The 26,610-nt window shown below is 40.5% G+C and overlaps 1 protein-coding gene across 2 annotated transcripts in view; it reads right to left on the bottom strand.

Annotated features, from left to right (window-relative positions):
• The window catches only part of CCDC25 (coiled-coil domain containing 25), a 45,222-nt gene that overhangs the window by 9,662 nt on the left and 8,950 nt on the right, over window positions 1–26,610 (bottom strand). The window contains exons 3-9 of one of the 2 annotated variants that reach the window (XR_002774380.1): window positions 22,665–22,704; window positions 20,188–20,239; window positions 18,177–18,252; window positions 13,420–13,523; window positions 13,002–13,204; window positions 6,689–6,734; window positions 1,747–2,554 (exon numbers count right to left, since the gene is read on the bottom strand). Coding sequence is in view for 1 of the 2 variants with exons in the window: in XM_003793940.3 (XP_003793988.1) it covers window positions 2,525–2,554; window positions 6,689–6,734; window positions 13,002–13,204; window positions 13,420–13,523; window positions 18,177–18,252; window positions 20,188–20,239; window positions 22,665–22,704 (551 nt within the window). In the remaining variant the exon portion in view is untranslated. Of the gene's footprint in view, window positions 1–1,124; window positions 2,555–6,688; window positions 6,735–13,001; window positions 13,205–13,419; window positions 13,524–18,176; window positions 18,253–20,187; window positions 20,240–22,664; window positions 22,705–26,610 lie in introns of those variants that run through there. The other variant, XM_003793940.3, reaches the window with a different exon arrangement.

Genomic DNA, 26,610 nt, shown 5'->3' with positions numbered 1-26,610 from the left:
GCCCTGCTCAGTTTGCCCCATAACCAGTTCCAGCTCAGGGAACACACTCTCCTCCCAGGTAGATGCAAACACAGTGTGGGAAAGAACCGGAGGCTGCAGCTGTCCTCTCCCCGGCTCTGCTGCGTGTGGCTCACACCGTCTCTGGGGTGGGGGTGGGAGTATCAGCCCTGAAGTCAAAAGGCTCACTGAAATCTATGATAGTGAAGGGGCTCAACTAAAAGCCTGTCACCGCTTATGTCAAAACCTTCAGTATCTTGGTCAGTTTCTCAATATCCGTTTCAGCACAAGCACTGTGACAAACTTCTCTTGCCCCATGTGGCCCTAGACAAACAAAGCTAGGTGGGAAATGCGAAGTCTAAAGCTATCGGAGTGCAACAACAGAGCAGAGTTTGTGAAACAAATTAAATGAAACTAGGACAACATGAGAGACAGGGTTGGCAAGGTGACTCAGTTTCACTGAGAAACCCTCAGGATGCAAAAATTTGATCAAGGGCATACACAATTCATAAAAATAGCAACAATTTGGAATTTTCCTTCAAACGTTTGGGAAACATGCCAATGGCAAGAAATGAGATGACTTCAATTGCAATAGTTTGACCTGTCAACAATGAACTTTTTTTTTTTTTTGAGGACATAAAAGAGTTGTTACTTCCCGGGTACCAAAACACATAGGCAGAGGTGGGGGGAAAAATCTGCATAGAACAGCTGAAAAGGTTGAAAAGCTAGGAATTCAGCACAGAGAACCCAGCAGAGAGGCCCTGACATTTTAAAACACTGTAAGCTGAAAGTGATGAAATGTTTTAGATTGGACCCCAGAATCTCTTGTACTACAGTAAAAATATATACTCCAAAATTATCAACATGTCTTGCAATGTAGAGCACAACGTCCCCAAATGCGGTGCCCGCCACAGAGTGCTCAGGGTCACCAGGCTGAGGGATCCCTATAGCAACCATCCATCAAGAGTGCTTCTGCCCCAGGGAACTGGAGAAAAGAGGAACTTATCAGGGGAGGAAGATGATGCCCCCAACAGAACCTGATATACCTGATACATGAGGTTTCTTACAGCAAGATAGCCTTCAAAACCAGCTTGTCTACGGAGCTGCCCTCTCATTCATCAATGTCCTTCCAGATAAAAAATGATCTTTATTGTAACTTTTAACTACAGCACTTCAGGCTGCACATTATTGTACACACACACAAAATCATCACTGTCTCGGGAGTTGTCTTCCAGATCCCCTCAAAATTTGACCAATGAGTTACGCCTTAAGGAATTTTCCAGTTCAACCCCACACACCAACTTGGAATACGTGGAAATACTAGTCTTGGTTTTACATGTAGTTCTAAAGTGCAATTACAGGTGGAATATTTGCTGAAGGAGACCACTTTTGCTGAGTTAGAACACAATTAATAAGAAAGCTGGACACGGAGTTCTGGGTGAGGTTTAAAATATCAATCTGTGTGTCCCCTGTCCTATAGGCTTTGCTCTTTCTCCTTGTTCTGTCCCTTTCTATAGGAGTTGCCTGACGTGCAGAATAAATATCCATTTTCTATTCAAAATCACACTGGCCAGTAGGTGATTCACAGGAACAGTAGTAATGTTATACAGTAAGATATTGTACTGATAATGAGAAATCTGAACTCTGGGGTCACAATTCAAAGTAATTACTATTTCAGGGGTAAGGGAAAAAAATTACTTGGCTGCCTAGTGAAAGGCTTCTTTCTAAAATCACAATTGCAATCTGGACTCTGTATCTCAAGACAAAACTGGGTAGCCTCTATCACCCAAATGATTGACAGGGCACTTCTTCCTCAAAGTTGTTGTACAGATACTTGGTGCTCAGGTAACAAATGTCACAAAGCCCACCCTTGATTAACACCAACAATTCCTTTAAATATGATGATACTAAGACGGAGACCCCCAGTGGGAGAAAGCAAGGTTGTGAAAGCCGAGACAAGCTAAGAGCAGAGGATCGCTACCCTAACAGATTCAGGCGACAGGATGCAACCGTGAATACTGAAGCCAGTAATCTGAAAATATCACTCATCTTCAACCCATATGCCTTTTTTTCAATCAGGAAATCAGGGACGGGAGAACATTTGCATGTATTGCCCACCAACACGTTCTTCTTAACAGAAGATATTTTGAGACTATGAAAGTCGTTTTAAGACATCTGTTTTCAGGGATAGACCATAGCCACAGACATACTTCTCAGAGTTGGTTTCTTCCAACGTCTATCTCAAGAACAAGGGCAGCCAGCTTTCATGAGATACGGAGACATGTTCTGGCAAACATATTTTTCGCTTTCCTTAAGTTATATACTGTCAAGCTCAACTATTTTTTATGTATCTGATCCTTTTCTGTCAGCAAAAAAGGAATCATTTTTTCTTAACACTCCAAAATCAAGAATATCTGTGTAGAATGAAGGTTGAACTTGGGTTGATTTTATAATTTAGAATATAGATGAAATCAAAAGGTCTCCAATGGCCTCCATAGCCCCATCTTTCAAAGGTCCTTTTCTTCTTTCACATAAATTCATCTGAATCATTGCCGTCCTGTAGGAAGCAAAAAAGTGACACTATAATACGATTGAAAACCAGTACAAAGTGGTTTCAACTGTGCATGTAATAGGTTGTTTTTTAAAATCCAAAGCAGATATGATAAAATGTTAAAATGCATGCCTGTATAGACATTGATGTCTGCTAAATTATTCTCTATGTTTAAGGTATTTCATAAAATATTTTTAAAGATTAAAAAGTGACACTATTTAAAATTTATAATTATAATCTTACCTAGTCTCCAAGTTCAGAAAGTAAAAAACACATTCACAAAAACCCACTCTTCACTTCTTCATCATCTTAAATCGTCAGTTCCCTGGAATGGCTGGATCAGCCACTCTATTCTCTGAGGTGTCATTACATGGCCTAATTATACAACAACCAGTGACCAATGATTTCTAAGGTATGAGGTCAGTCCCACCTGATTTGGTATAGTACTGAGTGTGACTACATAGGAAAACATGATTGATCCTAAATAAACACTGTCTTAATAGCCTTGTGCCAACAATGCTGCCAAATATGCAAAATATTTCTGGCCTAAAGTCCAGTATTTTGAGCCTCAAGGTTGTCACAGATGTATGACTTCACAAGATGGCCTTTTTTTTTTTTAAATAGGGAAAGTCATTAGGACAGTAAAAATATGTTAGCTAACTGCACAAAGAGCAGGCTAATGACTGTTTATTTCCAGGCACCAGGACTGTGAGCGCCCAGAGTCCCAAGCTGCAATAAAAGCAGTAGTGACGTTTAAAAGACTCAACATCTAGTATCTTCAAATGCCAGCGTTAGATCCCAACACAGAGGATGAGCAACTCAGTGGGACAGTCTGGGTCATTAACAACGGAAGTCTATCATTCTCTATATAGGCTGTTTAGATTTGCAAAGAATTTTCATTTGACTTATGCTTTGGGATTACAGTAACTTTTAAATACATATCTGAGATGAAGCCTTTATTTGCACAATTTTTCTATTTTAGATTTCCTTTATTTTCAGAGTCAGTATTTTTTCAACATTTTTTCACCCACCGGTAAACTGATAAGCAAAAGGAAAGTTAAAGATAACTGTTCACATCTTTTGTAACAATCCAGATAGAACTGGAGACCATTCTTCTCAGTAAAGTATGGCAAGAATGGAGAAACAAACGCCACATGCACCCAGGAGCCACTGAGAACTAGCTGATCAACACTACGTGCACTCTAGGGAATAAAGTAGGTGGGGTGCGGGTTAATCCACGACTAAACGGTACAATGCACACAGCGTGGGCGAAGGGTACACTCACAATTCTGACTTAAAAAGCACATTATGGGCTCGGCGCCTGTGGCTTAACCGGCTAAGGCGCCAGCCACGTACACCTAAGGCGGCGGGTTCGAATCCCCAGCCTGGACCCGCCAAACAACAATGACGGCTGCAACCAAAAAATAGCCAGGCATTGTGGCGGGCACCTGTGGTCCCAGCTACTTGGGAGGCGGAGGCAGGAGACTCGCTTGAGCCCAGGAGTTGGAGGTTGCTGTGAGCGTGATGCCATGGCACTCTACCCAGGGGGATAGCTTGAGGCTCCGTCTCAAAAAAAAAAAAAACAAAAAACAAAAAAACAAAAAACAAAAAAGCACATTATGTAACCTAAACACAGGTAACCCTGGAATACTCTGGGGAAAAAGGAAAAATAAGTGTTTATGGCTCCTGATATCAAATTTAAGAAGAAATTATAGATTGAAGAATATTATTCTAAACAGGAAAACAAAAATTAAATGTTAAAAGGATGAACTTGTGTAACCTAAATTAAGCATTAAGCATTATACACCTTTAGCTGAAAATCAATTGTTCATGCTGCCAAACTGGATCATAAAACCCCTGTATCCCTCAGAAGATGGCTCCAAAGAGAATTAAAGCCAATTCTTTCAACGTATAGAGGAAAACTCTAGGAGCTCTTGCACTGAAAGAGAAGAAAAACACCTAATAGAAAACTTCCTTAGAATCTTGAACCTGATTCAAAGCTAAAGCTCAGGAACAGAGAAAGCAAACAAGAGGTAGGGTCGAAATGTTTAGTAATCTTTTGGTCTACAAATTTCCTGGTCTTGGAACTTCTATTATAATGTTTGTCACTAATCAGACAGGTGTGTATGTGTGTGTGTGTGTATTTATTTCTCAACTCCAGAACAACATGCAAACTTCTAAAATCCATAATGATGAAGATAAATGTCTAAGGTCATAATGTGATATGAGGGCCAGACTTCTAGTGGAAAGTAGCCGCTATGACACAGAAAATTTCAATAAGCAACAATAACCCCAACAAAGACATCAGGTGTGTGGTATGTTAATGGCTTCTGTTAAACTGTTCTAATAGTTTCAAGAAACCTAAAAATAGTTTTCAGAAGGGATTAAATACATCTCATTTTTTTGATGTTGATACTTGTGGGGAAAAAAACAACCAAAGACTTTATGAATGAGGGACAGCAATGACCACTTACATAGTGATGAAGTCAAGGAAGGCTTTTTTAAAGATAGAGTTTATGTCATCCTCGGTAGAGTGCTGTGGCATCACAGCTTACAGCAACCTCAAACTCCAGGGCTCAACCAATTCTCTTGCCTCAGCCTTCCAAGTAGCTGGGACTACATACATCTGCCACAACGCCTGGCTATTTTTTGTTGTTATTGTTGTCATTGTTGTTTAGCAGTCTCAGGCCAAGTTTGAACCCACTAGCCTTGGTGTTTGTGGCCGGTGCTCTAAACACTAAGCTATAGGCGCCAAGCCAAGGAAGACTTTCAAATATGTGTTTTATAGCCTCATTTTACTGATGATGACTACTCCCTCAGAGAGGTTAAATACCTTTACTAGCCTTTCCCAATTACTGTTTGTTGAAGTCTCTAAACTAATTCAAAGCTCTATTTAATTACATACTGCTATTATAAAATTTTTCAGAAATAAATTATAAAGATACATCTCTGATTCATAAAGGAATCTCATGAGTTTAATTTTTCATGGAGATGGGAATACGAATACTGTTCTTATATATTTTTAGAAGGACATATAAACAAGGTCTAAAATCCTATTAACTCTTATTCAGGCATTCAATCTGGGGTTTGACTAGAAGACTTTCAAGAGATCTCAAATTCTGTTACAGTTAGCTCTCCATAGACTTGGGTTCAACATTCACAGATTCAACTGTGGATCAAAAATATTTGGGGAAAAAAAAATACACAATAAAAATACAAATTTAAAAAGACAGAGTATAACAAATATCTACATAGTATTTATACTGTGTTAGTATTATAAGTAATCTAGGCATGATTTAAAGTACATGGTAGGATTTATGTGGGTTATGTGCAAAATCTACTAAGCTGTATTCTGTGAGGAACCTAAGCATCTGTGTGTTCTGGTATCTAAGGGGGTCTTGGAACCACTCCTCCAAGGACACTGAGGGACAACTGTATTTTTAAACTATCCTATAAAACATGCGATATCCCAAATATATCCACCTGGTTTTAATTTTCAAAGACTATTCAATAACAAATAAATTATGCTATCTCTAGACATGTCAAAATAAGTTCCAGGAAAGACAGCTCTCAAGGACAGTAAGTTGACGACAGTTCCAATAAAATAATTATTACAGATGTAAAAAAGATCCTTTCGGTGCTAAGTTATGGGTCTCCATTTCTCTTTATCCCAGGGCCTGAGGATCACGAAAACAACCAATATTTTCACTTAAGCTGTAGTATAAGACCTTAGGGTGAGTACTTTTATTTTAATTAAAGGTGACAATGTTATCCTCAAGGACAATACAGAATCTACCATCACATTAATAAAGAACATTACTAAAGGTACTTTTGCATGCCTGCAACTAGACAAGAGGAAAAAGGAATGGAAGGGAAGTCCTGTAAAGACTAATACACATGAACTTCAAGTAGACAAGGAGTGACAATCCTTTTCCTTGAGCCGACCTACTTAAAAACACACTCGAAGTTTCCAGGAAAGGAGGGCCAATGCCTAACAGAACCCAGCCTGAGTAAATGAACTGCCAAATCACAGCAAGGAATTTGCAACGTAAAAGTCAATAATGGCCAATTACACGATTATTAATATTGCTTAGTGAACTACTTAAAGGCAAACATTAGAGCAAGTTAATTTAAACGTACCTGATTTGATGACATATTTTCAACTTTCATTAGTGACGAATAGCTCCTGAAAGAAAAAAAAAGCACATTTAAAATAAGGTTATGTAGCCAACAAGTATTTCACGGTTTACCACAAATCTAGTAATGCTGAGGGGCTTTAAAAGAAACATAAGAGCTATGAGTTATAATCTCTATTCTCATCTGCAGCATTAAAAGAACAAATATCTATGAACAGTAAATAAGATCTGTGCAGACCCTCAGAGTTTACAAAGTGCTTTCTCCTACTTGTTTCATGTCACCACCACAGTAACGTTGTGAGGGAGGTGGCATTATTCCTGTTTTTCAGATGAGGAAATGCACCTACAGCCAAGATCTGAGGAATACAGCCCATTGTAAGTGCTACAGGAATTCAGAGGAGGAAACCCAGCAGAGTGGGCAGAAACTCAGGGGGCACCCTTCACTGACAGATGGAACACAAACCACGCGAGGCAAGTGGGAAGGATGCGTGAGGGAGGCATTTCAGATCCAGAGAACGGGATGAGCAAAGCCGAAGAGACAGAATCTATAATGACAGGCCGAAGGTCAAGCTACTCAAGTGGATTCTAGAGGTAAAGTAGTGGGAAATAGGGCAGGATGCAGGGCCCAGCTACACTGCCCTGGCTACGGGAGTGAACACTACTTGTTCAGCAAGAAGCTCCAATGTGTGACTGAGCAAAGACATCAGGCTTGATGGGCATTTATTAAGCATCCGTGATGTACGAGACCCTGTGCTAAGCGTGGGTGGAAGACAGGATGAGAAAAAAAACAGAAAACGGTGAACACAAAGCTTAACCCCTAAGAACTTACTAGGAGGGAAAATGAGACTTCTTCAACAGTAGCTATGGTAAAAAAATACACTTTAAAAGTACTATTAAAAGTGCAGTTTTTAATATGAGCAAACGGAGAGGTGAGGGGAGGGTTAAGGCAAGTAGATGAGTTAGCAACACCAGTATTTACCATTTACGGTATCCTTAAGTGACCAGGAACTATGTTAAGTGCTGCACACATGAAATTACTGCTAATTCCCATAACCACCTTACAGGGCAAGAAGAATTTTAGGCCCACTGTACACATAAAAAAGCAGAGTTGGGAAAGTTACGTAAGTTGCCAATCAAGGTCTTAGCAATAACAGAGGAGAGGCTACCAGGTCTGACTCCTAAACTCACACTCTCAACCGATGGCAGCATCCCAATCCAAGGCCAGGAGTCCATGGGGTTAGCAGCTGTAACAGCTGTAACAGAAGGGTTCCCTGAGAAGAATCAACAATGATGTCAAAGTTTCTAGCTTGAGAGTTGAAAAAAGTAAGAAATGGGGAGCTATTCCATTTGAAGCCATGGTGAGACAGCCAAGCAAATATGAATTCTGGAAACTGAAAACTGAAGACCCAGAGGGAAGGAGAATGGGCAAGGTGACAGATAGGAGGTGGGAGACAAGCAGAGAGAGAAAGAGAGAGAGGGGGAGGGAGGTAGAGGGTGACAGAGGGAGGGAGAGGGTGAGTGAGAGAGAGAGAGAGAGGGAGGGAGGGGGGAGGGAGAGGGAGAGGGAGGGAGGAAGGGAGGAGGGAGGAAGAGAGATTCGCTGAAGCTTGTGAGAGTGTGTGGTACCCACAGGAATCAACAAAACAGGCAAGGTCCACAGCACACAGGAGAAGAGGAGGACAGGCTGACAGGCTGTCTCCAACCACACGCTAGGACACGTCAGTTCCGTGGTTAGAGATGATACAGTTGATTCTGTGGTTAGAGCAGAGAAGCTTAATTTTAAATCACCTCTGACGATTAAAATACATTCAGATGCCCAGCTGTGGGGATCTACAACCCAGCTCAAAGAACCACTGGGTTGGAACTCCTACCTATATGAAAATAACACACAAATTTACCTTTTTTTTAGGCTACTCGTTTCCTGAGCTCCATTCCATTAATCCAACAGCCTCCCTGACATCTTTTTGAACACCTCAAAGGTATTTTCAGACTATCATGTCCAACTCATGCCCCTGCCCCGAAACTAGTTTGGTTCTTTTCAAGTGTCCTTAGCTCAGATAATGGCATCAACATTCACTCTGTTCAAACTGGGAACTCAGGAGTCCTCCTTAACTTCCTTTCTCTGACTCCTCCACTCAATCCAATCTACTACCAAATCCCATCATTTTACCTATAAAATCACCTCTCACCATCATTTGATGTAAACTGCCACCAGCTTCCTTAAGGGGCTTTTGTCTGCACCCATGGTGGTTCCCTTTGTGATTAGGTTAGCAGAGTGACCTTCCCCAAACTCAACCCTCGTTGTACTACCCCTTCCGTAAAACCTTTTGACTCCGCAGTGCTCTTAGAATAAAGCCACATGTGGCCAACAAGGGCCTGATTGAAGCACCCTCTCACACCTGCTGCTCCAGGCACTTGGGCCCTCAGTCCTGTGTGTCGTCTTTCTGTCCCCACACAGGATTTTTGCACACACAGTTCCCTTTGCTTAAAAGCATTCCTTCCCTGCTCCCTTTTAACCCAGCATAGGTTTCTTTCTTTTTTTTTTGAACAGAGTTTTGCTCTGTCATCCAGGGGTGGAATAATACAGCAGCCCAAACATAGCTCACCGAAACCTTGAAATCCTTGGCTCGAGTGATCCTCCCACCTCAGTCTCCCAAGTAGCTAGAACTACAGGTGCATGCCACCATGCCCAATGTGGAGATGGGACATGATGGTACACACCTTGCTATGTTGTTCAGGCTGATCTTGAACTCCTGGCTTCAGTGATCCTATTGCCTCAGGCTCCCCACATACTGGAATTACAGGCACAAGCCACCATGCCTAGCCCACTGGCAGAGTTTTGATTTCAGCTTCAAGAATCATCCTATCAGCAAAGTGAATCTCAGTTACCCATGCATTTATGATATATTGACTGTTCCCTCATCACATGACTACTTACTCATGTGATGAGTATTCTCAAGTAAGAGAATACAAGATTAAAACAAAGCAGGTAACAGGCATTGATTTCAATCTCTTGGATGGAAGATTCAAAGACAGAAATTAACATGATGCTAACCAATACAAATGAATAAAAACAGATTACAACATATGTCAGAAGCTTATAGCCTATTGTTGGAATTTCATAGAAGCTGCAGAATCTAGCAGGCAGTCACAGCTCTGGACACGCCAAGCAAATTCTTGCTATGTCACTGTGTCCCATTCCTGGCACCACAGCCCTTTGTCACATTCTTCTATCTTTTGTAGCATGTGACAGAGAGTTGTCTGTGTGGAATATGATTAACAGAAATAAACACAGCAACTGTTTTTGGTTTTCTGAGGCTCATGATGATCACTAAAAAACGCAAGTGACTAGTGACAGCGTAAAAAATGGGACTGATTAAACTTTTCATTCAATAAGATTTAGAATAACCCCCTCCCTAGTTCACATGAATATTTAATATGTTGTTGACATTACAGAAGAAAATCCAGAAGATATGAAAACTCCATTGGTTGATGGTTCTTTTGTTTATAAGCTTGCAACTTTTGAAATAGTAAAATCATACCAAATGCCTTACATTTTAGTAACATATAGGTTACTTTGAATAACATTTATCAATTACTTGATTGATTTACAGTGAATAACTTTAAAACTGAATAGACTGAACAGAGGGCAGAAGAGTATACTAATGTATGAAGATGTAAGAATTATCAGGGACCACACCTACGGTGCATCTTACAAGGGGACATGTGAAACTTACTAAATGTAGAATATAAATGTCTTAACACAATAACTAAGAAAATGCCATGAAGGCTATGTTAACCAGTTTGATGAAAATATTTCAAATTGTATATAAAACCAGCATATCATAGCCCATGACTGCTTTAATGTACACAGCAATGATTTAATAATAAAAAAAAAGAATTAGACTATCAATGTGACTTAGGCTACTTCTCAGACTGATTCCTCCTCCATAAAATGCAAATACAAATCTGACATGCCTATTGTTAGGATTAAATGAGATAATGCAATGAAACACTTTTGGTACAGTATGTGGCAGATGGTAAATGTTAAAAAATGTTAGCTATTCTTCTTTACTAAATGTCATACATGAGTAAATTAAGTGATATGTTTCTACATATAACAGCACGTTCCTAAGCGAAATCATGTTGGATCTATAAAGGGCACAAAAAGGTGTGTTTTCAATTTTCCCCTACTCCAAATAAAAAACAAAGAAGAATTAACAGCTCTAAAGTCCTGCATCACTCACAATTACACAAATCTTAACCACACTGATGGAGCTGATAATTTTTCTTTCACTCTCAATACAAAGGAAACTCATAAATTCTAGCCCATATCAAATATTTAAGTCTAGGCGTTCGTCTGCCTCATGTTAGCAGATTACAATTCAGGTTAACATTCTGGTGCTCTCCATTTGAATACCACATTTTAAATGAAGCTACTCATCTATCTTAGCAGAACCCCAACAGAAACAAGAGCACGTGGATCACAAGTAAGTAACAGCACGTGATTATAATACCTACGGTCTGACCTGACAACTTCTAAGAACCCAGGGTACTCTTCATCAAGACATGACAAGACAGCTTATTTGATTCTATGCCAATCTGAAGGCAGTATGTTTAATCAGGAATACTGTTATCTTTGGGCTGGGAGCAGTGGCTCATGCCTGTAATCCTAGCACTAAGGAAGGCTGAGGCAGGTGGACTGGCTGAGCTCACAGGTTTGAGACCAGCCTAAGCCAGAGCAAGACCCCATCTCTAAAAAAATAGCCAGGTATTGTGGTGGGCACCTGTAGTCCCAGCTACTTGGGAGGCTGAGGCAAGAGAACTGCTTGAACCCAAGAATTGGAGGTTGCTGTGAGCTATGAGGCCACAGTACTCTAACAAGGGCAACAAAATGAGTTTCTGTCTCAAAAAACAAAACAAATGGTACTGGTGGGAAAATTTACAAGTTCTATGACTATAAACTTTAATTTAGTTAGAAAAACTAGATGCTGTTTAGGCCTAGCACTACCTATTTTATACAGATTTAGTGTGGCAGTCAGAATGACACCATCTCTTACCCCCAACCCAGGATGCCCACATCTTAGCCTCGAGAACCAGTAAGTATGTCACCTGTTATGCCAAAATCAACTCTGCAGATGTCATTAAAGGCCTTAAGCTGGGGAGATTGTTGCAGACAATCTAATCTAATCACATTGCTCTTTCATGATGGAGGAGGCAGGGGTCACTGAGGGGTCTGTGACTATGAAATGCAGTGTCACTGGCTTTGAAGATGGAGGAAGGGGTCATAAGTCATGGAATGTGGGCAGCCTCTAGAAGCTGCAAAAGGAAAGAGACTCTCCCCTAGATCATCCATAAAGGAAAACATTCCTGCTGACAATGACTGTAGCCCAGTGAGAGCCTTACTTGCCTTCTGAGTATAGGACTATGAGATGATAAATCTGTGTTGTTTTTTTTTTTTTTGAGACAGTCTCATTATATTACCTTTGCTAGAGTGCTGTGACACCACAGCAACCTCAAACTCTTGGGCTTAAGCCATTCTCTTGTCTCAGCCTCTCAAGTAGCTGGGACTACAGGCACTTGCCATAATGTCCAGCTATTCTGGTGGTTGTTGTCATTGTTTAGCAGGTTGGGGCTGGGTTCAAACCCACCGGCCCCACTGTATGTGGCTGGTGCCCTAACCACTGAGCTACGGGCACTGAGCCAAATCTGTATTGTTTTAAACCACTAAATTTGGGGTAATTTGTTTCAGGAGCAATAGAAAACTAATGTGTAGTCTGTACGCTTATGGCCTTATTCGTTAGAATTTGAAGAACAAAACTATTTTAACCATTTACTATTTAAAAATGAAGTACTTTGGAGTAGGCCTTACTGTATTAATTAAACTTTTAAAATGTAGAAAATTGGTTTCAAAAACAGCTTTGAGAGTTACTAAAAACAGCTCTGAGTGTTGGCCTTTAGAGACAGCTTTATTCAAATAGCAAAGCGAGTCAATATAAAATACTTATTAGGGCATCTTTTCCTGTCCTGAAGAATTAACTTGACAAGCTTGACTTTAAGAAAAGATAACCCATGAAAGCTTATCTGAGAATAAAATTATTTTGTTGCACATACTCTCATATGCTACCCCTATAAATGAGCAATTCATTTGAGCAAGCACCTTAATACAAATGCCTTTTTATCTGAACCAATTTAAGTCTCTGAGCTTGTGATATGTTCCTCTTTACACTGATATGTTATTCCTAAGGGTTGATCCATGATTAAAATCAGCAGAAAACAGTCTTGGAGGTCAATCTCACACCGTCGTTCCAACATACCTAAGTTCATCCATTTCCCTCTTCTTCTTCATTTCTTCTTTTTCTTTCCTTTTCATTTCCTGAATTTGGGCTTTTTTCTCATTCCTCTCCTCCCGGTCTCTGCACTCCTTCTCTGCTGCCAGATCTGGGAATCGCTCTATTTTGGTCTTTTCTAATCTGTTCAGGATCTCATTTACTTTCTTCTCCACTGTCACAATTTTTACCTTTGAGAGAGAGGGGGGAAAAATATGGCATCTTTATTTTTGTTTTTCTCCCAGAAGAGGAACAAGGCTTTCCGGGGGTTTAGCAACCCAGTTTAATTCCCTTTAGAAAACATACATCATGCTCAGCCCTCAACAACAATGGTGTCAGACAGGAAAGATGGATAGGACACTTCAGTCAGTGTCCGGACTCTGCCGCCTCCAGTGGTGTCACTTACATCCTTCTGCCTGTGAAAGCCTATCTGCCCCACATCCATGTCAGCTGTTTTCTTCAGGTTAGACCACGGCGTATATACCACATTAACGTTGTTCATCTTGCAGCCTGCCAAGAGAGACTGTCTTCAACATGCAGGCAGGAGGAGACTGAGCAATGTGTTCCCTTACCCACTGGCAAATCACCAAAATCCAAAAAGGGAAATGGCTTCCAACGAACAAGCCACCCATTGTTTCAAACCAAATACTTTTCCAAAAACCACCCACAAAAGGCAAATGGTAGAGCTGGCAATAAACAAAATGCAAACGAAAGTTTTTGGGGTTTTTTGAGGCAGAGTCTCAGTATGTTGCCCTTGGTAGAGTGCCATGGTGTCACAGTTCACAGCAACTTCCAGCTCTTGGGCTTAGGCGATTCTCTTGCCTTAGCCTCCCGAGTAGCCAGGACTACAGCAAACAAAAGTATTATAATGGAAAGCCGGAGTGCATGGATTAGCTCCAGGGACTTTGGAGAACTCCCTAAAAGTGGATGCAAAATTTACTGGGTATAGTTTTTCAAGAGAAAAGGACTAATTATGTTTCCTCAGGTTCTCAAAGGAGTCTTCAACTCAATAAAGGTTAAACAGCAAGAGGAAATCATGGCCTACGATTCAGGAGATGTGGCCGCTATTTGGACCCTACAATAAACACTCTGGGCCACTCTCGGAAAGTCCCTGCAGCTCTTTGAATCACATATGAAACACCAGGAAATTGGACTGGTTTAATAGCAGCACTGTTTTTTTTTAGCAGTGAAACCCTTTTAACAAAGAAAACATACAAGCCATCAAAGGAGAGATGCTCAGTGAAAGGGGTGCTGGGTGCCCTGGTCATCTCTCCTGTCCCCTCACACCACCTCCACCACGCATGTGCCCTCAGGCCACAGCTGCCTCCCAGGCAGCTCTGAGATTGACAGTTTAAATATTGGTCTGATGTGTTCAAATGAGATGGCAGAAGATGCCCATGTTTATTAAATCCCCATGCACATTAGAGAAAGCTGGCGACCACCTCCTTGCCCAAAATTAATGTCTCCAAAAAATGGGGCAAAAAAAATCACACCACGTGCCTCCTGACTAATGTGCAAAACTTCACGTACTCGTTCCTATGTAGTATTCCTGCCCAAAAATGCATAAGAGGATTCTGATCAAGGGGCAGCATCAGAAAAACCCAAACTGCAGGACACTCCACAACTCGTCTTTCTGCACCCCCTTCTTTCTTTTTTCGAACCTTGAAAAGCAGTCTCTGAAAGTTTAATCCTGGGCAGGGTGGCCCAAGGCAGCCTCTGACCCCATAGGCAAGTTTGCTTCATTAACTCTGGGGCCTTTGCCCCCACTGGGCTGAGCTGGGGCAATGGTTTTTGAAAGATAAAGTATCAAAGTTTCGAAAGATAAAGCAGCATCTCTAGATTCAAGGGGACTAAAGAGAAGTGACAAGTAAATACAGAGCATGATCCTGGACCAGAAGAAAGGAAATGCTATAAGGGACAACTGTAAAACGTAAATATGGGCTGTGCATCAGATACCAGTATTCAAGCCGTGTTACATTTCCTGAATTTAATGACAGCTCCTACTGAAGATAACGTCCTTGTTCTTAGGAAATACAGGTTGAAGGACCATGATATTTACGATTTTCTTTCAGGTGGTTCAGCTAAAAAAGTTAAAAAGCATGCTACATATAGAGGGAAAGCAAATATGTAAAAATTACAAACTGGAGAATCTACTATAAATTAGATATGGTAGGTGTATTTTTCCTGCCAACTTTTCTGTATGTTTGAAAGGTTTTTACAAAATAAAGTTTAAAAAAAAAAGTTTATATAACTCAGCGCTCACAGCACAGTGGCTACGGTGCCAGCCACATACACCAAAGTTGGCAGGTTCAAACCCAGCCCAGGCAAGCTAACCAACAATAACAACTGCAAGAAAAAATAGCCAGGCATGTGGTGGGCGCTATAGTCCCAGCTGCTTGGGAGGGTGAAGCAAATGTTTGAGTCCAAGAGTTTGAGGTTGCTGTGAGCTGTGATGCTGTGAGTGTGTTGCAATCTACTGAGGGCAACAAAGTGAGTATCTCAAAAAAAAAAAATAAAGTCTATATGCCAGACACCTAGGTCATGCATACAGGATGAGGCTATGAACCCTGCCTCCCAAGATGCTAAAAGAGGGGAGATAAATACACAAATAACTTCACATAAAAGGAGAACCCATTAAATGCTGTTGGAAAGATACAGGTAAAGTGCTAAAGTACAAAGCCACAGGGGCGCTCAGAGCTGGGGAAGGAAAAGCCTTCATGGAAGAGCGTAAAGGGCTCAGCAGTTAATACAGAGCACTGCAGAGTCAGGCGGTCTGATTCAAACCCAGTCTCTAGTATACTTCAGAGCTCTGAAAGCTTAGGCAAGTTCCTCAACTCTCTGTAAGCTTATTTTCCTCCTCTATAAAATGAAAATAATAATATCATCAAACTCAATAGGGTTGAAAAATAACTTATAAATTAAGTTTTAAGCACAGGGCCCAGCATGTCATCAACATCCCATCAGTGTTATCAGTTATCACTACAACCATTCCGTGGACTTGAACCTCAGCTTGGATCTAGGCCTGCAGTGACTGAGGACCAACCAGAGGGCAGAGAAAGCAATATACACAAAGGTACAAGGCTGGAAACACCAAATATTTACTTTGGCAGGAGTAAAATATGCATAGGGAAAGAAGTCTATAGTCAGGTCAGAGATGCTTAATGGCCAGCTTCAGAAGTTTGGATTGAAAGTATAGGCCAAGGGGAGTTACAGAGTTTCTAAACTTCTAGAAAGTTTAGTCCTGGTAAGATTCACTGGGTGAATATAGAATAGGCTGATTCTATGATAACAGATACGTTTAACCCCTGCTCCCCTGGTTCTGAGGGCTGATGGTAGCCAGCTAGGAAGGAATGTTTCCTAACTGGACAGTGTCTTCTACCAATCTCACAGCAAAGACTATGTGCTTCACTCTTTTGCACATCCTTTCCTATTCACTCACGAGAGTAAGGCCCTTTGGCTGAAAGGTCCTTATTTTGCTGGTGTCCCATGGAACCTTCTAACTGTGGAAGGATGAAGGGGAAAGAAAAGAGTAATTCGGTCTCGTGACTCTTCCTTCCTCTTTCTGTTTTCTCTAGAACTAGTAAACTATAAAGAGATTAAGAAGAAAGAGACTGGCTGGTGTGGTTGCTCATGTCACCCTGAGCAAGAGTGAGATGCTGTCTCTGCTAAAAGTAGAAAAACTAGTTGGGTGCACTGTGGTGCGTGCCTGTAGTCCCCGCTGCTTGGGAGGCTGAGGTAAGAGGATCACTTGCATCCAAGAGTTTGAGGTTGCTATGAACTATGATGCCACAGCACTCTATCCAGGATGACAAAGTAACACTCTGCCTCAAAAAAAAAAAAAAAAAAAAAGAATAAGAAGAGGCAGGGCCAAGAATAAAGAGTCTTTTCACAAAGGCACACCGGCCAGCCTGGGGTGCACGGGAAGGGATGCGGACATGTGCAGGAAGTTGGAACACAGAAAAAAGGAAGATACTGATTATTTCAATTCTTATTTTCTATTTCATAAATAACTGAATTTCTCAACCAAAATCTTAAATCCTCCTCTACTTATAAAATGGAATTTTCTTAAATCCATTACAATTGCTTGATTTACAGGTGAAAAAAAGAGGGGCTCTAAAGACGCTCCACCTTCTTATGCTATAAGCACCTGATTCCTTATTAAGATACGAGAAACACAGTCACCAGGGAAAGGGGTACGCCGCTCAGCTCCTGTGTTATAATTGCCTCCCCCCGGTACCTGTTATCAGATATGGGCCTGCTGCATATTTAACTTCTTCCCAAACCACATGTCTTTCCAACCCTCTGACCATTACTAAACTGCGTATCAAACCACAATTACCCCTATTCTATCTAGGTCTACACCTAAAATCCAATCCATTGGCTCATTCAAGAGAGTACTACGTCCTGGCTACCACTCTTAACCACCACCTTCACCCCAATAATCATCCATCTTGACCTTTAATGACTATTAGATTATATCCTGTATAGCAGAAATAAATAAGCACCAAGCATAGTCTGCCAGGCCCTACCTGAAACCCTGAGGCCAACTGTGCTCAACCCACACTGCACATTAGACTCACTTGGAGAGCTCTTTAAAAACTGATACTCAGGGACCACCCCAGACCAATTGAATAAGATTCTCTGGAGGGTAACGAGATCAGCTAACTTGATACCTGTACATTTTAAGAGAGGGAAAAAGTATGTAAAAGGGAGGAGATAAAGAAAATGTAGAAAAATATGATTCAGAGACTAATTCTACAAACTAATGACAAATACTAGAAATAAAGACATCAAACAACATTAAAATGAAACCCCGAGACACATCTCTCTTGCTTAGCTATCAACATTACCAAATTTCCAAAAGTCTCTTTACCAATGATCTCAGGGTAGGCATATCTAGACAACCTTCCATTTAAGGTAAGTTAACAAGTAAAAAGAGCTGAGACTCACACAGGACCATGCACATTAGAAGGGTGTTGAAATCAGTTTTAGTTTTTTGACGGGCAGTAAAATTGCCCTCCATCTTAAAGAACAAAATAGGGTGAAAACAAATCACGTGTTACTCCTTCGCTCCAAAGCAAAGTCAACGGCCTATGCTCTAAAAGGTAATCCATTTCAGACAAAGGTGGTGCTAATTCTAAAAACATCACCAGGAAAACTGACCTTGAATGCTATTAGCCTTCACGAGGTGGGCACAGTCCATCAGCACTTCCTTGGGAATGTCTTCTATACTCTCTCCCTGAAACACAAAAATAAACCAAATGGTCCACACCCTCATTATCAAGTGATGCTGGAGCAACCAAAACACACTTGCTGCCTTACCTACGAGGCACGATTTCATTTATAATATAAGCAGAGGCTCTTCAATTGTATTACACGACACTCAAAAATGCAGTAAATTTACGTAGCCATAGTAATGTTTATTAAAACTAAGAAGCAATAATAAGAGAAATACTGACACCTGGTAAGTAAAAAAACCATATGGAAGAAAACTGCCAAATACTAATAATTACGACTGGAGGTCATCTATCCTCAACCTTAATCAGGAAAGAAGTTCTTATTTGTGTTTGATCTTAACCATTCACTGTAAGGGAGAAATAACATTCATTCTTCTTCTCAATAGAAACATGTATCAAAATCAATGAGTACGGGAAGCAATTCTAAAAGAATAAAAACATTTCAGAGGCAAGAGTGCACAGGAATCAATTTAGCACTGCCTCTTATCAAATATGGGAAGTATATTAACAGAACACCTCAGTATGGGAATAGAAGAGTCCATCTAACTAAATATCTGAGCTAAATTCACTTTAATCCATTATGTTTCTAAATTTTTTTATCTTAAATTGAAAACTCTTCAATACATACAGTTTTACAAAAAATAAGTCATCTGAGTGAATAAACAAATGGAGGAGAGAAAAATCTTCCTCCCTGAAGAATTCCAAATAGTACATGTAGACACCTCCCACTTGAGGAAATGGATCTTGATTTCATGCTCCATTCCCTTGAGTATGGGCTGGACTTAGTGACTAGTTTACAGGTGACAAGGTAGGGAAAGGGAGAGAGAAGCAACTATATGGTGGAGAAACCTGGCAAACACTGCCCTGGCCAGCAATCAAGGCTCACATCATCAGCAATGAGTAATGTCAATTTATGCACCTCCTAAAACAAGGTGATGAGAAGGGCACTTCACCTCTGTGGCATTCTTCCCTCCAAACCCACAACTCCAGTCTAGTCATGAAGAAAAGATCAGATAAACCCCAATTAGTGACGTTCTACAGAACACCTGATTAGTACTTCTCAAATGTCAAGGTCATGAAAAACAGAGGGAATGAGAACTGTCACAGACCAGAGGAGACCCGGCAGGCAAGACACCCCAATGTAACATGGTACCCTAGACTGGATCCCGGAACAGAAAGACGACACCTAGGGGAAACGAGTGAGATCAAATGAGGTCTAGAGTTTAGTTAACAATGGGCCCAGGTTAGTTTCTCAGTTTTGACAAATCTATCATGTTAATGTAAGATGTTAACAAAGGAGAACCTGGGTGAAGGGTGTATATGAGGACCCTGTACTATGTGTGCGACTTCTCAGTAATTCTAAAATTATTCCAAAGTAAAAAGTTGACTAAAGAAAGAAATACACACAACAAGCACGTGTACCCTGTGATTAAACTATTAATACATAAAACACAAAGACAGACTGGAAAAATAGTGCTACTGTATTACTAGCGGACATTAACATTCTTTCCTTTATTACTATTACCCTGCTTTAAACTTCCCAAAGAAGCCCCTGATAACTGACAACTGGGAATATCTGTCCTCAGTCAGCAGGAGCCCTGAGCAAAAGGAACCACACAGGATGTCCACTGGAGAAGACAGGCCAACATCTGAAAGGCAAAGAAAGCAGAGACGACAGCCCACCTGAAGCAGCAGGACCAGGCAGTGATTCCAGCCAGGAAATAAGTACTAGGCCCCCTTCTAAGTCTCAGAAATCACCCAGAATTTTTCACAGTGATCTTCTGGGTCACAAGAAGAGAGTTCTTCATTTACTAACTTTCAGACTTTCATATACCTTTATGGCTTTAAGCAATTTAATGGCAGAAAAGGGATTAAAGAATAAGATATGATGGTCATCAGAAAAAAAAGGTCATTAATCCATGTTTAAATTCAGTTACCTTATGTAATCGAAGGTACACATGAGCCGAAGAGAGTTTGTCCACATGAAACCTACAAAGGATGAAAACCACTTTTAGCAAGAGGTGCAAGACATCCATCTCTTCAGGCCACTGGCATTGAAAGCATTCCATTCCAAAAAGTATGTGCCCAGTGCCAACCACTCGCTAAGCACCACAGGGAGTACAAAGCACAGTTGTCATCTCCAAAGGGCTCACTACCAACCTAAGAGGTAAGATAAACATCGAAAGTTATGCAGTTGTGTGTGGTTAAGTGCCAAGATGAGTGGAGATAATATGGGTAAACATTAAATGTGCCGGTTAAGGGTGATTTCCCAAGTGATAAAAAGAGCTATCAGTGACCAAAGGCTTCTTGGAAGACCTGCGATTTGGCTGGTCCCTGACCGAAGCACAGTACTGAATTTCAGGTGAGAAGGAAAAGGAATTTCAGGTGAGAAGAGAAAGGAGTGAAAGAAGTCAGTGAGACGCCAATGTTGCAAGCCCAGGAGATGTGCAGAACCACGGTCTGCAGGAAAAGATGAGGGTTTTGTCTGGGACATTCTGAGTTTCAAGCAATGGCAAAACAATACAAACAGAAGGTCAAGTACAGAGTTGGAAGAGGTAGGTCGGGCCTGATGACACTAAGCAGAACACACCAGTAAATGGGCCACCCCGACAGCTCATGTAGCCCTATATTCTGACGGTGACACTAACATGCATCTTGTGGGTGAACACTGCCTTTTATGACCCTGTCCTAAAAACTTTCAGCATGCCCTTCATCCCAACATAGTAAACCTTCCTTTCATTAGGGCTCCATCGACCAACAATTTAACTGAATCTTATAAAATCTATGCAACATTATGAGACATGAAGACTCTTTTTGTTTACAATTCACCAAATGAAGTGGACTTTCTCTCTTTCCAGTACCCAAATGCCCCCCAAATCCTAGCATCAAACAATGGACAAGGTAACACAGATTGTCACCTTGTGATTCTGTTAACTTTAGGCTTACTGCTTCCTTAGTCCGTCCCTTTCCAGACTGAAGAGTGTTCAGTATAATCCTAAGGAGACTCCATCATACCCCATTATGAATTTCTCTAGACTTTTTTTTTGGCATTAATGAATTCCTTAGAAGTGAAAGTGGTGACACACTCACATCTGGTACAAGATATGGTGGACGGTATGTCTAAGTGGTTAAACATCTTGCTATTCACTTTGGACACAGAAAAATATTTTGGCAAATAGTCTAAGATGATTGTAAGTTTTATTCTTAATCATTAATAGCCAGAAATGGATATAACATCTTATTTATGTTTCTCTAAGTGGTTTATTTACTCATTTACATTCCCACGTGAGAGATTTATAATAATTAATCACCTTTATCTGGGCATTTTTCCACCAAGAAAAGAAATCTGTTTTTCACAAATCTGAAAATTACATCTCATTATCTTCTTCCAGAATCTTAGGGAAATAACCACACTAGTAACCAAGCTCAGTTGAGAACTAACTTCTCTCACTCCAATTTCTACTTGCTTTAAGCCCATTCTCTATTTACCACTCTTCCCTACATATCTACAGTAGCTATTTTATTCTGATTCTTCTTAAAGCCCTCTGATATAGAATACTGTCAAAAGAAATAGCCAAATAATTCAATCTATATCTAATGAATTCATATGTAAACGAAGAACCAAAACACACCCAGGAATACGACTGCTCACATACACCAACTTTACACGTACACCTCTACAAAGGGCAGGGGGAATGGATGAAAGTATGGGGCTTTGGTTGAAATGTTAAAATCCAGCTCTATGAACAATCTTGAGCAAGTTTCCTTTAAAAACAAAACACAAACTTGCCAAAGCTCTCAAAATGCTTACTCAAGGTTTAGGGTTGACTGCTAGTTCTGCCTATCCTTCTCCTCTTCAGCTCGCTGCTTACCCCATTACCCGACTGCCAAAGATACAGAGATGCAGGATCCAATAGCTGCACTGTGTTAACTCCTTAAGTGGGGTATGTGGAAATACCACTTATCAGGGGTGGTGTAGGCAGTAAATGCACACTATTTCCATTTTCCTTCATTTAAAAATGAATTTAGTTCCATTCACACATAATCCTAGTGAAATCCTTTGCTTAACAGAGCCTTGGGGGTTTACCAGGACAAACTCAGATGCTAACATTCACAGAGGTAACATTCCAAAAGTTTCAATCAGAGTGAACATACTCCTAAAAGGACCTGGGTCTAAGTGGTAGGAAAAGTCTACATGATGTTCTCAGGCTTGTGATCACACCCCAAGACATCATTCCCAATTTACATGGTAATTGTAAATTAATGGAATTGGCAGTCAGCTATTTACCACGGGACACCCATAAGTAAAACTATAAAGCCCAAGTGCTAGTTTTCATCATAGCAGTTAGGGGTTGGCCAATTCTAAAAACATAAATGATGGTACACATAAAGTAGAACCAAAATTGTTACTTACCAAATATCTTCAGGCCAGCCATACTTTATCAAATCTTCATCTACAATGAGATACAAGAGAATAAAGAAAAGATGAGAAAAGCTGTCAAATGAATATGCACCAGGGTTTACAACAAATTAAGATGGGGAGAAATACCAACCCCTCCCTTAACTTTTTCTTTCCCTTAATGAAGAGGAAAGTAATTCAGAAAGGCCTTAATACTTGAGAGTATGGAAAAATAAAAATACTTTTCACAATTGAACATAAACTTTAATTTTTGTAATACTTCTAAAGTTCAAAGATACTTCTATTTGATGATAAAACACTAACAAATCAGAGCTGCTGAGAAGTTATGTTTTAGAAGATCATTCACTGTAATAGTTAAATGTTAAAATGGTTTCACTGAAACTTTTTTTAAATAGTTTTCTTTAAAACCTTAGTTTGTCTACAAGTTTTGCTGAAACTTAAAGACAATGCATTGTATTTTACTTCTTGAAGAAAAAAATAACCCTTGGCTTGAAAATTATAGGAAATTAAAACCAATAACATTAGAAGTATAAAAAGAAAATTAAAATCACCTAGAATTCTACCACACAGGGAAATAAAAACCAGGAGAGATATCTTCTCAGGAGGTAGAGGGTAAAAGATGGGTACTGGAAAGGATGAACTAGGGAACTGATGCTTTTTATTATTATTATTATTTTTTTTTTGAGAGAGAGAGTTTCACTATGTCATCCTCAGTAGCATGCCATGAGGTCACAGCTCACAGCAACCTCAAACTCTTGGGCTTAAGCGATTGATTCTCTTGCCTCAGCCTCCCAAGTAACAGGGACTACAGGCGCCTGACACAATGCCCGGTTATTTTCTTATTGCAGTTGTCGTTGTTTAGCTGGCCCAGGCCAGGCTCAAACTCACCAGCCTCAGTGCATGTGGCTGGTGCCATAACCACTGTGCTACAGGCACTGAGCCTGATGCTTTTCTATTACTATGTCTTTTTAAACTATGTATTAGATAAAAATTTCAAAAGTTCTTTGGAAACAGTAACTACCCAATTCTATCATATGGAAAACATTTTTATTGGGACCACTGGGTTGTTTCTAATTATCAATAAATATTTTTAAAATGAATATGCTCATATTCCAGATTATTTAAGGTATATTTCTAAAAGTTAAAATATTACTTCAAAGAATATGCACATTTTTAAAGCTAACAACATATGACTACAGAGAGGTTCTATCAACATATACTTCTAATAGCCATATTATTTGTAGGCTAAACAAAATTATTCATATATGATGATTTAAAATGTACCCCCAAAATACAGTCTACATAATTTGTTTTTTTTTTTTTTTTTTTTTTTTTTTTGAGACAGAGCCTCAAGCTGTCCCCCTGGGTAGAGTGCCGTGGCATTACAGCTCACAGCAACCTCCAACTCCTGGGCTCAAGCGAGTCTCTTGCCTCTGCCTCCCAAGTAGCTGGGACCACAGGCGCCCGCCACAACGCCCGGCTATTTTTTTGGTTGCAGCCGTCATTGTTGTTTGGTGGGTTCGGGCTGGGGATTCGAACCCACCACCTTAGGTGTACGTGGCTGGCGCCTTAGCTGGTTGAGCTATAGGCGCCGAGCCCAGTCTACATAATTTGAATGGGATGTTTATTGCCCAAAGGATGACAAATCTCAAATGAAGGCAATCTTAACAGATGTAGACCCATGAGTTTTCTGAAGGGTTTTCTACTAGCTTAAGGGACTTAAGGGACTGAGCAAATAGCCAACAGGTAATTGGAAAAAGGAAAGGAAAATATAAAAACCTCTTTTCCTCAGTCAGGCAACATTTGGCTCGCTGATGACACCTGCTGGCTAATAAAAAGAACAGACCTGAAAGCTTTTAGTGTAAGCAAATCAAGTAAATTGTTCTGTTTAAAAATCACTTATGGATCTCTCCTCCTGCGTCTGAAGCCACCAAGCCTATCAGAAATAAGTGATGTAGTAAGGAACGCCACAGAACAGGGTGCTTTAAAATTCTTAGGAGACAGACTAGGAAAAGGCGACAACTCCAAATGACTCCAAGCTTCCTGGGGAAAAAAATGTTCTATACGTAACATTTTTTCTACAAGTATTTTAATGACAGCAGAACACCACTCCAGAGGCCTCCAGACATCATCTAAATTTACATCTGTTATATAAATACTGTATCTAGATTTGTATCTGTGGATATAAATTCCTACCCTAGACATTTAAAGGATCCCACCCTCTAGCTGGTCTTAATCCACTCTTCTACAGGAGCCTTCCCAGCAATCCCCAGTCACATTTACCCTCTCTGACCCCTCTACCTCCACAGCATTTGCTATTCAAATTACTTCACTTTGCTTGTACTTTCAATTTTTTTTGTAAAGACAGAGTCTTGCCCTGCTGTCTAGGCTCAAGAGCAATGGTGCAATCACAGCTCACTGCAGCCTCCAACTCCTGGGCTTAAGTGATCCTCCTGCTGCAGCACCCCAAGTAGCTGAGATTAAAGGCATCTGCAACCATACCAGACTAATTTTTAAAGTTTCTGTACAGACAGGTAGAGACATTGCTCAGGCTGGTCTGGAACTCCTGGCTCAAACAATCCTCCCACCCTCAGCCTCCTAAATGCTGAGATTATACATGTCTAGCTATGTTTTTTGTTTTTTTAACAGACTTTTAAAGAGCAGTCTTAGGTTCACAACAAAATTGAACCATACTTGTTTCTGTGAGAGTCCACCTGACTTTAGTGAAAGTTTGGATTAAATCTTCCTCTTTAGATACTTCACACAGGCTGGCAGATGGCCCCACACAGACAAGCCCAGAGCAGGCAGTAAACTAACACAGGACACAGAGAGACTGTCACTGACACAGCTGCCTTAGGTCAGTACCACTGCTGGACCACCTGTGTGAATCAGAATCAAGCCAGCCTTTCATTGTAAGAAACAAACAAAGCCCCATCTCCCAGGGTGCAAAAGCTACACACCCATGTGCGGGAGCTCTGTGTCAGTACTTCTCAGTAATCTGCCTCTGGGGTTCTCACCTTTGATGTGGTAGAAAAAGAGATTAGGTCAGAAGATTTGGACTCACATCCATTGTAGATAACTAGGACTTGTTACTTTGCCCTAATGTTCAATGTAACACAGGGAGAAAACATCACTCCTTGGCTGTATCAGTATTCTTTAAGAACAAAAATTACCTACGATGAGGCTCAGTGCCTGTAACTCAGGCGGCTAGGGTGCCAGACACATACACTGGAGCTGGCCGGTTCGAATCCAGCCCAGGCCTGCCAAACGTCGACAACTACAACCAAAAAATAGACGGGCATTGTGGCGGGCACCTGTAGTTGCAGCTACGTGAGAGGCTGAGGCAAGAGAATCGCTTAAGCCCAGGGGTTTGAGGTTGCTATGAGCTGTGACGTCCCAGCACACTACCCAGGGTGACAACTTGAGACTATCTCAAAAAAAAAAAAAAAAAAAAATTACCTACGATGACTTATGGGTTAGTAGGAGAAATATAAAACTCATGTGTTAATATGCTGCAGGCTATTTCACCATGAAGCCACACCCCAATCAGTGTCATAAATTCATTATCAGGAAAAAGTGTTCTTTTAAACTTTACTTCAAATTCATTAGTGCACCAAAAAATTAGTGTAGCACACTGAGACTATCTTTTTCAAATGAAATAAAACAGAAAATGTGGGATAATTTCTATTTATTCTCTGTAACAAATAATACGGGTAACTTATATAAATTTTTGTTCTAGTTATATAAATGTATACATGAAAATATAATGTATTGCACACTGAGGAGTGATCAAAGTTTGAAAAAAACTAACAATTCTTGACTCAAAAAGAAAAAATTTCCAATAATTTTTAAAATGGTTGGCTCGGCGCCTATAGCTCAACCGGCTAAGGCGCCAGCCACATACACCTAAGGTGGTGGGTTCGAATCCCCAGCCCGGACC

This window comes from Otolemur garnettii, unplaced genomic scaffold, assembly GCF_000181295.1.
Source record: "Otolemur garnettii isolate 467f Iridium unplaced genomic scaffold, OtoGar3 scaffold00074, whole genome shotgun sequence".
NCBI lineage: Eukaryota > Metazoa > Chordata > Mammalia > Primates > Galagidae > Otolemur > Otolemur garnettii.
The sequence above is the reverse complement of the archived record's forward strand: the minus strand, read 5'-3'. Positions and strand labels throughout refer to the sequence as shown.